This window comes from Budorcas taxicolor, chromosome 10 (genome assembly GCF_023091745.1).
Source record: "Budorcas taxicolor isolate Tak-1 chromosome 10, Takin1.1, whole genome shotgun sequence".
In the NCBI taxonomy this organism is placed as follows: Eukaryota; Metazoa; Chordata; class Mammalia; order Artiodactyla; family Bovidae; genus Budorcas; species Budorcas taxicolor.
Genome location: NC_068919.1, coordinates 75,138,938 through 75,152,563, shown reverse-complemented (window position 1 = coordinate 75,152,563; position 13,626 = coordinate 75,138,938). Strand labels below are relative to the sequence as shown.

Here is a 13,626-nt window from a genome sequence, read left to right as displayed (position 1 = left end):
TATTACCTTGTGACAGCTTTTGTATTATTAAAATGAACTGCCCTTTATCTTTTCAGTTCAGTTCAGTTCAGTTCAGTCGCTCAGTCGTGTCTGACTCTTTGCAACCCCATGGACTGCAGCACACCAGGCCTCCCTGTCCATCACCAACTCCCAGAGTTCACCCAAACCCATGTGGATCGAGTTGGTGATGCCATCCAGCCATCTCATCCTCTGTCGTCCCCTTCTCCTCCTGCCCTCAATCCCTCCCAGCATCAGGGTCTTTTATCTCTTCAGTGGCTATAAAACTATTAGAGGGTCTTTGTCTGGTTTCCTCACCTAGATTGCGAGGCCTTTGGGGAGAGTGAGCCTCTCATGCTTCTTGCGGCGTCTGGGCCCTGCAGCCAGAGATGATAGTAACATCAGCGATAACAATGATAGTTCACATTTACGCAAACTTTCTGTGTGCCAGGTACATTTTAAGCTCTTTCCGTGTATGAACTGATTAGTGGGTAAATACTTGAATTGTGTTGGATTTATTTGACCTCAAACTAAACCTTTGAAGGGAAATGTAAAAAAAAGATCAGCTGGTCACAATACCCAGACAGTGATTCTAACTCGCTGATCAGAGAGGAAGGGGAATTTTCTAGAGAAGGAGGAGGATGGCCAGAGTCAAGGAAGAGAGGGGAGAGGAACAGGCAGGAATGGAGAGGCCCTGAGCTTGATGGTTGTGGAGACGAGTATTTTCTGAGGTTCTGGTGGTTTCAAGTCAGGCCGTGCTGGTAGACTTGCCCCTTGTCCTTCACTGGCAGAGTTAGGGCTCCAGAAATAAGGCCTAGCCCATGGCAGGGCCTTGCTGAGGCCTCTTTTCCACAATTGTTCCCTACAGAATGGCCCAGGTCCCCAGGGGACAGCAGTCCCAATGCTTGGCTGTCTCCCTGGTCTGTCCACACCCCAGGGTTCCCAGCCCAGCTTGCTCTGCACCACTCCCCTCCCTCTCCTGCACTCGGACAGCTTTGCTGAACACCTGATGGGAGTGAGCGTGGAGCGTGTTGATGAGAAGCGGCCAGGGCTACGAGCTGATGGAAATCATCCCCACCTTGGGGCCTGCCTCTCCTTAACAGTCGTGAGCCTCTTGGAATATTTCCCCTGTCTCAACACTATAAACTGTTTCAGGGTGCCTGGTGTCCTAGGCAATTGCACCTCAGCCTTCAAGTAAAAGGTAGCCAGGAGGCTACCTGCCTGAGCTCTAAACCTGCAGCTCCAGCATTTAGAGGCCTCATACACATCATTTGTTGAGAACTGGAGAGCTGTAAGGGTGATTTACATCTGTACCGATCCACGTGCCAGGCAGGCAGCCTAGAATCAAATTCCATGTCCCAGTTAGAAGCTCTTCCTTACACTTTGCTGAGCACAAGTAAACAGGTCTCAGCACCCGCATAATGAACTCTTTAGATTCTTAAAGACAAGAAAAGGTAAAGGAAAGAAAGGACTTTGATTTTTTGAGACAGTTACGTCCTAAAGGACAAAAATTCCAGCCCCTTGGACAAACCCTCTACAACAGACTAGAAAGGTTAGCTTTTTACGGAGCCGGTCTGATCTCTAGGGAATGCATTGTGGCATAGGGCTGAGGCTGGCTCTGTTGAATCTAAACATGTTCCAGCTTAAATTCAATTGCTTTCCTTCCAAAATATCATCAAAAGTTTAGTTACGTTTTGCTGAAGCAGACCTTGAAATCAGGGAAGGGTTCAGTAGAATAAGGGTTTTTTCCCCCTTGAAACTTTGCCCAGAGGCCCAGAATGAGTAAGCCACATTTTAATTTTATATTTGTTATGGTGGATTTGTACAGTCAGTTGTAGTATTTTTCCTCTTCTTAGAAGTCTTATTTAGATGGCTTCCAGAGAATTCTTTACACGTGACTCCAGAACTCATCATATTTATAATCAAGTTTGTCTGCATCAAGGAGGGGACTCATTCCTGTTCTTGAATGCCCCACCTCCACTCAGAGCCTGGCACCTAATGTCTGTACAGTGAGCAATTGCTGAATGAATGAATAAGCGAATAAAGGGTCTGAGTTGCTAACACCAAAATAGCCACGAAGTGAGAAGGAACTGGATGCTGTGAGCCTCAGGAACCGCCAGGAGTATCCCCTCGAGGCCATGCTGGCCGGGCTCCTCTTGTTGTTAAGTCAGATATTTAATAATTGAAGAAGCCAGCCCTTCCACGGTTTGGGCTCAGTTGAGCCAGCATTTATTCTGCTTTCACGGCACTGACATTCCCTCCTGGCTGGACTGCTGGGAGTCTGCCCTGACTGTGACCAACCTGAGCACACTCTCCCCAGGGACCCTCCATGGCCCAGCCATACTGCCAGGTCAGCTCCCACCTGGAACCCTCAGCCACGATGCCCAGAAGCAGTTTGCCGCAGGCTGTTCACTAAGCTGCTCTCCTTGTTTCTATCTTTTCTGCTCCTCTTCTCTCTCTTTTACCCTGTCCTCCATTCTTTTTGACGTCCCCGTCCCTGTCTTCTCTCCAGCATCTCAGTCAAGCTTCCCAGCCCTAACCAAACAGATAGCAGCATTTGTTTTACAGTAACTGTTTTAACGGAAGTACTAAGAGGTAGCCCACCTCAACTGGCAAAGCCTGGGCCAGCATCTTGGTTTGGACTGAGGCTTATTCAGGCCGGGGGTGTCAGCTTCCCAGGTCTGAAGATGGAAAATCATGCCTGCCATTCTGGAGGCAAGAAAGAGAACTTAGTGCACAGCCTCCAGCCCAAGCCCCAGCTACCCTTCACCCAGCGTGGATCGCATTTTCCACGTAATCTCATTGTCTCCATGTTCTTCTCCCTACATACCAGCAGTTCCTTGAGGGCAGGCAGTGTGTTTTGCTTTTATGTATCAGGAGACCTGGAATAGGAGCTGGATAAACCTCCACACAGCCAGCTACAGTACAGCTCTGGAGACCTACTGTGCTCCAGGCTTTGGGGATATAGAGATGCACAAGACAGACAACTTTGCTGGACTCAAGGAGCCTGCAATCTTGCAGGAAAGACTTTCAACGAATCCAAGTACGAGGAGAGATGAGCAATGCAGATGTAGGGGTGAGGGCACACCAGGGGAGACCCAACCTAGGGGTCACAAAAGCTTCCCAGTGAAGCACTGTTTCCGCTAACTCTTAAAGTATGACTAGGAGTTAGGTGAAAGGGATGGGATGAGGTAGAGGGGCAGAGAGAAAGCCTTCTAGACAGAGGGAGTATTTGTTGGGTGAGTGGACAGGTGAACCTGTCATTGAAATCTGAGCTCGCTGACCCAGGGGTACAGAGCATTTGATGGGCACAGGCAAGCAGGTGACTAGGTTCGGGGCACCTTGATACCATGGTGCTGGAAGTTACCAAAAGGCTGCGCTCTGGTCACCAATGCTCCCCAGAGGGGAATAGGATAGATGGGACAGAATAAATATACCCACCTCCTCTGCCAGGGATGGGGCAATTCTGGGTTAAGGTGAAAAACCCTCTGGCCCCGTATCACATGGCACATGGACTCTACCAGTCTCAGGCACCTCACCCAAGGCTCTTCTCCCCACCCAGATGAGCGGGAAGTTGTTCAGAAGAAGACCTTCACGAAATGGGCAAACTCGCACCTGGCGCGTGTGTCCTGCCGCATCACCGACCTCTACAAGGACCTGCGGGATGGGCGGATGCTCATCAAGCTGCTGGAGGTGCTCTCCGGAGAGATGCTGGTAAAGCCCCTCCCCTGGGCCCTGTGGCTGGTCCTGGGTCCCTTCTGCAGGAAAGACACGGCCTGGGACCTCTCCACTTCTCGCAACCTGCAATAGTAATGATGCCATGTATCCATGTGACTGATTGGTTCTCTGAACTTATTCATCTAAACATGTGCTGTGCTTAGTCACTTAGTCATGTCCACCTCTTTGCAGCCCTAAAGACTGTAGGCCGCCAGGCTCCTCTGTCCATGGAATTTCCCAGGCAAGAATACTGGAGTGGGTTGCCATTTCCTACTCCGGGGGATCTTCCCAACCCAGGCATCAAACCCACATCTCTTGTGTCCCTTGGATTGGCAGGCAGATTCTTTACCACTATCCCCACCTGTATGTCCCAGCATAAATGCAATGACTTTCCATCCAATATATCAGCCAAAACTTTAGTTAATTTTGCTGAATTGTCTCAGAATTTCTTGCTTTTTTCTGGCCACTCCCACCTCCTTCATATTCCTTCATAAGAAGAGCCCTTGACTTTCTTCTCTTGGGATCTGGTTATCTTTGTCAGGCCTGCAGTGAGCTTACCCTCAGCCTCCTTGCAAAGGCTAAGACAGATCCTATTACCCAGCTGGAGAATTTGCATCCTTTGTGGAACCAGGAGGAAAGAGTGGAAGATATTTTCCTGCGTGTCCATCACTCTTACAAGTGGAGATTTATTTCAGGCCCTCTCAGTTGTAACTCACCCAGCAGCAGTGTTGCCACTGCAGGAGAACCAGGTCAAGGCTCATGTTTTGTTCAGTCACTTCCACTGTGACTTTGGACCTACAAGGCAGGACCTTCTTTGTCTCATTTCTCCCACGTGTAAAATGGTACCTGTACTTGATGACGTAGGCTAAGATCCTTGGGGTTTGAATGAAAGATTCCACATTCTTCTGTTGCCTTTTCAACTCCAGGCTGAAGTTAAAGAATGCCTCTTACCCTTCACTGAAGGCCCACTAGAGAGAGTTACCACTAAGAACCCTTCAGATGATGCAATTACTCAGCAATGGTGGTCCCTTGAGCTTCGGTTGGGGCCATTCAAGGGTGAGAAGGGAGGAGGTTGGATGGCAGGATGGACCCATTATCAATTGCCAAACTGAAAGCCACTCTTATTGCCAATCAGCAGTAAATAGTTCTAGAAGTGTGCCTGGCGCATAGTAGGTGCTCAGTTAACTCCCTGTTGTGTTACTTATCTGAATGTCATCTGTTACCACTCAGAAAGTTCTGTTTAGACCGAGGAACAGTACTGGTACAGTGCACTTGCAGAGTTCTGGGTGCTCAAGGGAGGGAACCCCCTGAACTTTGCTGAAAGTGGGGGGTTGAAGCGTTGTTGAGGAGTGAGCTGGGAGGTGGAGTTTGGCATGGAGGGTGGATGCTGATGATAGGAGCTGGTTCAGGCGTGACCGTGAGGTTCTTCCTTGCCCACGGGGCCAATGCCGTCCCTCAGCCAAAGCCCACGAAGGGGAAGATGCGCATCCACTGCCTGGAGAATGTGGACAAGGCCCTGCAGTTCCTGAGGGAGCAGCGCGTGCACCTGGAGAACATGGGCTCCCACGACATCGTGGACGGCAACCACCGCCTGGTCCTCGGCCTAATCTGGACCATCATCCTGCGCTTCCAGGTGGGTCCCCAGGGCCTAAGAAGATAGTGAATGAGTGTGAGCGTTCACGTGCGTGTCCCCAGCGACAGTGCTTGTAGGAAGGAGAGACCATCCTGAGCATCACCAACTTGCTGAGGCTGAGCGTGAGCAGCCCAGTCAATGTCGTGGTCTTTTGAGAGGGAAGCTAGAAACTGGGAGCTGGACTGAGATCTGGCTGCTTTCGCATGGGTAACTCTTTGGTTTTCTAAATAGTTTGATTCAAAATTTGCAAAGACAGTGCAGAAAATCTGCTGCTGTGTTTTCCAGTCAGAAGCTTTTCTCTTCCCACCCTGAAAGTCCAGGTCTGTTATGTAAGGAAATTTAGGAAGCCCAAGGGGAGGAAAGCAGGGTCTTCCACCTGCTGGTTTGGGGTAGAAAGAACCTAGTTGGAGGAGGGAAGGGCCGGGAGAAGAAAAGTAACACTCAACTCCCACCCTGAGGATGTCCTGCAAGCGGTCTCGGGTGTCTGGTCCTGCTCGCTGCAGGTGTATACGATGAAATGGTAATAACGGCAGGACCAGGGAGGATGGAAAGGCAAGAGGAGCCGCTAATCCAAATGCGACCCCTTCCAACAGTCATGCCGTCCCACAGCCCTCACAGCGTCGTGCCTCCCGAGGAGGAATGGGGCCGACGTGCATTTATTCTTGGCCTCCCCTTCGAGTTTCTGATTGGAGCCGTCTCCTCTGACCTGGGGAGTACGGCAGGGTAGCAGGCCTCTGGGACCCGAGGCCTCAGCCTGTGGAGTGGCTGCAAGGCTGGTAACCAGAGGAGGAAAGAGGGAGAGGGGGGTCTTCCAGGGAGAACTCTGGGCCAGATGCAAATCTCAGTCTCCTCTCTCTTGTTCCCTTGCCCCCAGATTCAGGACATCGTTGTCCAAACTCAGGAAGGTCGTGAGACGCGCTCGGCCAAGGACGCGTTGCTCCTGTGGTGTCAGATGAAGACGGCAGGGTATGCCCTGGGGACCAGCCCCTGCCATGCCCCACCACCCTCTTCACCCCCACCCACATATTACCCAGAACTATAGCAGCTTGGGCATATTCAATGCAAAGTCTATCCCAACCTGATTCTTAGAGGCCCGGAATGTAGGATTCTATCCCAAAGTTGCCTGGGTCAGACCGTGGGGTCTGTGGGGGTGAGTGTCTCTTGGGCCCATCTGATGGGGGAGCCTCTCTGTGGGACTTAACAGCTGCTGTCTTGTTGAAGCTGTTCGAGAAGGGTCAGGTCCACCCCTCTCCTTCACACACTTGTAGGAACCACAAAAGAATCTGTTTCTTAGGTCTTAATGTTTCTCTTGGATGCAGCTACCCCCACGTCAATGTCACCAACTTCACCTCCAGCTGGAAGGATGGCCTGGCCTTTAATGCCCTGATCCACAAGCACCGGTAAGAGGGGCGAGCAGGCTGTGGAGCCGGGGAACCCTTGCGGGGAGGGGGTTTTGATACTTTGCACTTAGCATGTAGGTTACTATCCAAGCTCCACAGGAAGGTTAAACCCACTGTGCCTGCTCCTCTCACCCTCAGCATCCTACCTCCCTTAAATCCTCCTTTCCCACACGCTGGTGCTCACAGCTCCCTCCTCCATCCCATGTCCTCTTCTCACTCCTCCGGCTCACCCACTTCCTTGCATCCGCTCAGGGTCTTTGCCCTGTTGGTGGGGGACACCATGCCCCCTGCCCTCTAACAGTCTGGCTTCATCCCCAGGCCTGACCTGATTGACTTTGATAAGTTGAAGGACTCCAACGCCCGGCACAACCTGGAACACGCCTTCGAAGTGGCGGAGCGTCAGCTGGGCATCATCCCGCTCCTCGACCCTGAAGGTGAGCTGGCGCCCACCAGACGGGCAGGGCACCTGGTGACACGTGGCAGTGTTGGGCAAGCCGGGGGTGCAATGTGGGCCTGGGGCCGGACCAGGGCTCTGTTCCGTCTGCTCTTCAGCTCCAGACTGGCTCCGATGCCTCTCTTGCCTGCTTGGGAGCCATTGTAATCTCCCCCTCCTTTTCCCTTTTTCCTTGCTTTGTGGTCATAGTATAGATTTCATCCTCTGGCTTAAACCACAGCCTCATTCCTCTTCCATTCTTGCCTGTCACTCGGTACATGTAGTTAAACTTCGTGCTGGAGACACAGGGAGATGAACCCCTTGAGCCTGACATTTCCAGCTTCTAACTGGTCCTGAGAGCCCACACTTTCCCCTTGCAGATGTCTTCACAGAAAACCCTGACGAGAAATCCATCATTACCTACGTGGTGGCGTTTTACCACTACTTTTCCAAGATGAAGGTGCTGGCGGTAGAGGGCAAGCGAGTCGGTAAGGTACGGAGCTGTTGTGAAACCAGGGCCCCCGGGTCCGTGTTCACCGCGTGCAGGCCTTGACAGACAGTCCCTTTCTCTCCTAAGAGCTTCATGTCTCGACCCCAGCCATAGGAAAGGGCTCACATCACTCCCACCAACCTCCTCTGAAGCCAAGCATTGCCACATTAATGGCTCACAAGCTGAATTCCAGCCCAGGTTGATGATCTGTCCTCAACAAGGTCGTAGCTCCGAATCCACCTTCCTCCTGCAGACCCATGTCTCATGAACATTCCCTCAGGAACAAAACAGGCTTTTCCTTATTAATCTATTGTGCTGTCAGATCTCTCAGGCTCCCATAGCCTACCCAGGAGCCACCCCATTCTACAAACCCTCACACTGGGTCCTCAGCTCCTCCAGGGTAGGGACCATTTCTCATTCATCTTTATGCACTGGTGTTGAGTAAAGGCAGTGCCTGGAAGCCTTCCATCCTTGTTGTTCAGTCGCTCAGTCACACCCAACTCTGCGACCCCATGGACTGCAGCATGCCAGGCCGCCTCTGTCCCTCACCATCGCCTGGAGCTTGCTCAAACTCCTGTCCACTGAGTCAGTGATGCCATCCAACCATCTCATCCTCTGTTGCTTCCTTCTCCTCATGCCCTCAATCTTTCCCAGCATCAGGGTCTTTTCCAATGACCTCGATCCTTAATACTCATTTTTAAATAAACAAGACTTTGGCTCCTCTGGTGACTGATGTCCTGGGACAGTGGGCTTTCCAGTCTTTTACAGGGTGAGAGAGGGCAGGGAGCTGTTTCTGATCCCAAACACACCCGGGTCCCTCCTGCACCACCTATCCAGCCCTCTGCTCAGCAGTGGTCTTGGGCTCTGGGGACAAAGTGAACATAAACGCTCTAGGGCTTGCGAGGAGGAGGACCACCTCGACTGTGGTCCCTGTTGGCCTCTGCACTGACGTCCTCACCCTTCTAATGAGGATGAGTCATAAGGTGATTCCCTAGGTAATCGACCACGCCATTGAGACCGAGAAGATGATTGAGAAGTACAGTGGGCTGGCCTCGGACCTGCTCACCTGGATCGAGCAGACCATCACTGTCCTGAACAGCCGCCAGTTCGCCAACTCCCTGGCTGGTGTCCAGCAGCAGCTGCAGGCCTTCAGCACCTACCGTACCATCGAGAAGCCACCCAAGTAAGGGCCCGGGCAGCTGGGAGGGTGGGCATCAACTGCTGAGAAACCACCTCCCAAAGGTGAGAGGGTGTGGAGAAGGGATCTGAGAGGCGTATCCTGGAGGTCAGAGAGCTGCCTGTCTGTCACCTGCTTCATCCTGTCTTGTCTCCCTGCTCCCAAGCTGTCAGCCTGCAGGAAATGGACATTGAGTAACCCCTGACTCATAGCCAAGGAAGTACTTTCTCAGATCCAGATCCCTGAGTGGGGAGCAGGAGTGAAATCTCAGGCTTCAGAATCTCTTCAAAGAACCTGTGCTGGAGACTTCCTCTTTCCTGCACACCTAGCTGCGGGTTTGTTCTCTGGTAACGACCTCTGCATCCGCAGCCCCAGAGCTCGCCACGTGCGGCCTCCTTCATCATCAAACACATCCTTCTTCTCTCTCGTCTGTCACTGCTCATCCATCAGCAGAGCACTTAGCCTGCCTCTCGGGACCTCTGCTCCACTGCAGTGTGTGCAGGGCCTGCATGCACATATGCACACGCAAATACAGCCACGCGTGTGCACACACACGCACACATACATACACAGCATTCTAGCTCCCCTGCCCTCAGCTTGTCCAGCTCCCCTGAAACAGATTTCTAGCTCATCAGTGGTACCTATGCTTCCTTCCTCCCCTGCTCATTCACTCATGACTCGCCAACAGGGAAAGGCCAGACGCAGACTCTAGAATGTACTATAAACGAGTATCTGATTTCTGGCCTGACACTAACCATGTTTATCAAGGTAATACCTCCTGTGAGTCCACCCGGCACTGCACACAGGGGTGGTAGCCCTTGGCTGCGTAAGACAGTGCTCGAGGTCACAATCTCCTTGACGTGCCTATGAGCAGCAGGTATATGGGCTGGCCTCGGGCTGCCTGGGATCCTTGCTTACCAGCTGATCTGTGGCTGCCACAAGGAGGAGGGAAAAGTGGGTAGATACTTGACCATGTACAGAAATGGGAAAATACTCAGTTACCTGGAGCTCGTCTGGACACTGGGTTCTAGACGAACCCAGTTCTGGCCATCCGGCTGCCATCATCCCCTCCCCCTGACATCCTCCTGGAGCCCAGCCTTTCCTCGCCCCTCAGAAGCATCTGGACTTGTGGACAGTTGTCAGGACAGCCAACTCATTAGTACTCAGGTGAAAGTTGCTTTCTGTGCAGTATATTCTTAGGTGGATAATGCTGCTTCAAAGGCTTATTGACTCACTCCATAAAAAACTAAGTAAAGAGCTAGTCGGGAGCCCTTAGCATTTAGAACAGGGAAGAATTTCTTTGTATCGATTGGTAGAACTTGATACCTACAGGAATTTCCAGAACACTTAGCCATTCCCCCATGGAAACAAATGATGAGCAAACACGGCAGTAGTTGTGTTTTCTTTGATTTATGTTGCAAAGACTTAACCCCTGTTAGGTCTCGGTGAGTATGATAGACTAATGTTGTAACAGGTAAAACATATAGATCCTCTATCCTTTTTTACTTTTTAAAAATTTTACTGAAGTATAGTTGATTTATAATGTTGTGTTTCTTTTTACTTTTTAAAGAGAAATATGCTTTGCTATCCAAGCTCCAAGCTGCCAGGGTTCCATGTTTACTTAAGAAAGAAAAAATGGCTGTGGGAATCTCAACCCTCATCACCCAACCTGTGTTTTCAACAGGTTTCAGGAGAAGGGGAATCTGGAAGTCCTACTTTTTACCATCCAGTCCCGGATGAGAGCCAACAATCAGAAAGTGTATACGCCCCACGATGGGAAACTGGTGTCTGACATCAACCGGGTACAGCAGCGTTTTCCATTTCATGATGCCACTGGCTTAATTCAGCTCCTGATAGAAGCACAGGGAATGGTCCCTGGAAAGGGTTAAGTCAAGCCACTCTCTGTGGTGTTGTTAATGACACAGCTGGCTATTGAGGGTGCTGTCTGAGCCTAGCCCTGAGAAGTCAGACTCTACCCACCATCCTTCCATTCAAGGGTGGGGAGAGGGGCAAGTAGGAGACAGGGATGAAGAGGTACAAACCTATCAAATAAATAAGATACAAGGATTTAATGTACAGTATAAGGAATATAGCCTGTATTTTATGATAACTTTATATGAAGTATAATCTATAAAAGTATTGAATCACTATGCTATACACCTGAAACTAATACAATACGGTGAGTCAACTATACTTCAGTTTAAAAAAAAAGAGGCAGTTGCTACACAGTTCCAGCTCAAATGCCATGAGAACGGGGATTCAGTAGGCTTGCCAGTGGGCTAACTGAGCTTCTCCTAATGAGGGCATAGGGAATGGTTCCTGGCAGGGTTAAGCCAAGCCACTCTCTGTGCTGTTAATAATGACCAGCTGGCTGTTGGGGGTACTATCCAAGCCTAGCAGCGAGAGGTCAGACTCTACCCACTGTCCACCTGTGAAGTCCCCTCTTCAGATGCCCAGAGTCCAGTTTATAGCCGATTCTCTTTAGAACCTGGAGGGCTTTTAGGGAATATCGGCTACTTTTAATGAAGGCGAATGCCTTGTGACACTTTGGAGATTTGGAGGCCTACCACCGCCTGGAAATTCCAGTGGAATGGTGGTGACCATTTACTCAATACGAATTTATTGAGCACCCACAAAGGCAATAACACTATATGAAACCAAGACTGACTTACAGGAAGGCCAGTTTAGGGGAAGTGGGGACTGGGAGGTCGTGATCAGTGTTCCCTGAATCTTCAGTGGGCTTAAACAGGAAAACTAGAAGGCTAGGTTCTGTCTGGATTCCTCAAATTACTCAGTACTGGTGAAAGAGTTGGGATGGGACCCCCAAATCCCAAGAGCTCTCATCTGCACCCCCGCGCAGGCCTGGGAAAGCCTGGAGGAAGCTGAGTACCGGCGGGAGCTGGCCCTGAGGGATGAGCTCATCCGGCAGGAGAAGCTGGAGCAGCTGGCCCGGCGCTTTGACAGAAAAGCTGCCATGAGAGAGACGTGGCTCAACGAAAACCAGCGCCTCGTGGCCCAGGTAGTGGGGTGCATGTGGGGCTGCAGGCGGTGGGGCCGGCAGAGTGGGACAGGCCTCTCCACAGGCCTTGCAGCCCTGCTCCCTGTGATTGGGTGGGTCAGGATTGACATCTGAAAAGGAACTCTCCCAGATCGACTAAGTCTCACTTTTAAATTATTTATTTTTGGCTGCACTGGGTCTTCATTGCAGTGCATGGGCTTAGTTGCAGCATGTGGGATCTTAGTTCCCCTCCAGGGATCGAACCTGGGCCCCCTGCATTAGAAGCATGGAGTCTTATCCACTGGACCTCCAGGGAATTCCCTATTAAGTCTCATTTTAGGAAAGAGCCACACAATCCAAAAATGGCCCCAAAGGTTATCCCCCATGAGCCAGGAGCGTCACCCAGAGCCAGAGTTCAAGTCGACATTTCAGGGGTCCTCTGGGGATGCGATGGAAGCCGTGCACCTTGTGGGTGTCAGACATGCCCCTTGGACTCTGGCCTTCAGGACTGTGTCACATTTCACTAGCTAAAAACTGACCCCAGGACTGATTCTCCATGAGAGAATCTGTCCCTTCCCACTTGGATCTTGGCATCAAATTAAATTCCATCCAGAAGGGGGAAGCAAGCATTCTGAAAGAACTGGAGAGTGTGCAGGCGCCCCAGAGAGCACGGGGCAAGCCCTCTGTGTGCAGCTGCAGGGTTTCCAGTAAGAAGCCCCTTCCTGCCCAGAACAGGTCCTCTCCAGGCAGGGTGGTGAGTGCCAGCAGGTGGGAAGGAACTCTGTCAGTGATAGTCACCCAGGGTTACACCCACACGGAAGGCCCAGTGAGTAAAATTACAAGCTTCTTGCCAAGGTTCTTGTGAGACATTTAGTCTTTGGAACTTGTCTCTGATAAGGCAGGCTGAAAAAGATGGCAGAAGGGCTTTCTCCTGCAGAAGTTGCTCCTAAAAGACCTGCCATTTCTCTGCGCTTGGGGACCAACCAAGGGGACCCTAACCAAACCGCCTGTTTTTCTCCCTGGGGGACAGGATAACTTCGGGTACGACCTGGCAGCAGTGGAGGCCGCCAAGAAGAAGCATGAGGCCATCGAGACAGACACGGCCGCCTACGAGGAGCGGGTGCGGGCCCTGGAGGACTTGGCCCAGGAGCTGGAGCAGGAGAACTACCATGACCAGAAGCGCATCACGGCCCGCAAGGACAACATCCTGCGCCTGTGGGACTACCTGCAGGAGCTGCTGCGGGCCCGGCGCCAGAGGCTGGAGAAGACGCTGGACCTGCAGAAGCTCTTCCAGGACATGCTGCACAGCATTGACTGGATGGACAGCATCAAGGTGGGCCTGGGCACCCCTGCCCCCTCCACCTGGGGCTTCAGCCAGCTGTGCTTCCGTAGGCGCCTCCCAGCCCCACGGCCAAGTCAGAGAGAGCACCTAAGGCAGCAGAGTGTCTGATGGCATCTGCCTCTCAGCAGCTTAGCTCGCTCTGCTCCAGTCTGCTGTATCCCCGGTGATCAAGAAATCTGGGGTTCATAGTTACACAGGTGCCGGCCTGTAGGGCCTGGACAAGATAGGCCTCCCTCGGGAGCCTGGAGAATCGGGCTCTGAGTATCACGATCTGACTCTAGTTGGCATCCAGACCTTGGCATCCAGGGCCACTGAGAAGCCTGAGTCTCCTCTCCTGCTATCACAGTGTCTCTCAACTGAGGACGCACAGCAGACAGACTGGGGCTTTCTTTTTTTTTTTTAAGATTTTCTGATACAGGCCATTTTTTTCTTTTTTTTT

At 51.6% G+C, this 13,626-nt stretch overlaps 1 protein-coding gene across 3 annotated transcripts in view; it reads left to right on the top strand.

Moving 5' to 3' along the window:
- Window positions 1-13,626, top strand: part of SPTB (spectrin beta, erythrocytic) — a 128,097-nt gene that overhangs the window by 71,229 nt on the left and 43,242 nt on the right. For all 3 annotated transcript variants that reach the window (XM_052646288.1, XM_052646290.1, XM_052646287.1), the window contains exons 3-12: window positions 3,560-3,711; window positions 5,174-5,347; window positions 6,222-6,313; window positions 6,667-6,747; window positions 7,066-7,181; window positions 7,561-7,673; window positions 8,666-8,853; window positions 10,532-10,649; window positions 11,708-11,866; window positions 12,876-13,178. In XM_052646288.1, the coding sequence (XP_052502248.1) occupies window positions 3,560-3,711; window positions 5,174-5,347; window positions 6,222-6,313; window positions 6,667-6,747; window positions 7,066-7,181; window positions 7,561-7,673; window positions 8,666-8,853; window positions 10,532-10,649; window positions 11,708-11,866; window positions 12,876-13,178 (1,496 nt within the window). The remainder of the gene's footprint in view (window positions 1-3,559; window positions 3,712-5,173; window positions 5,348-6,221; window positions 6,314-6,666; window positions 6,748-7,065; window positions 7,182-7,560; window positions 7,674-8,665; window positions 8,854-10,531; window positions 10,650-11,707; window positions 11,867-12,875; window positions 13,179-13,626) is intronic.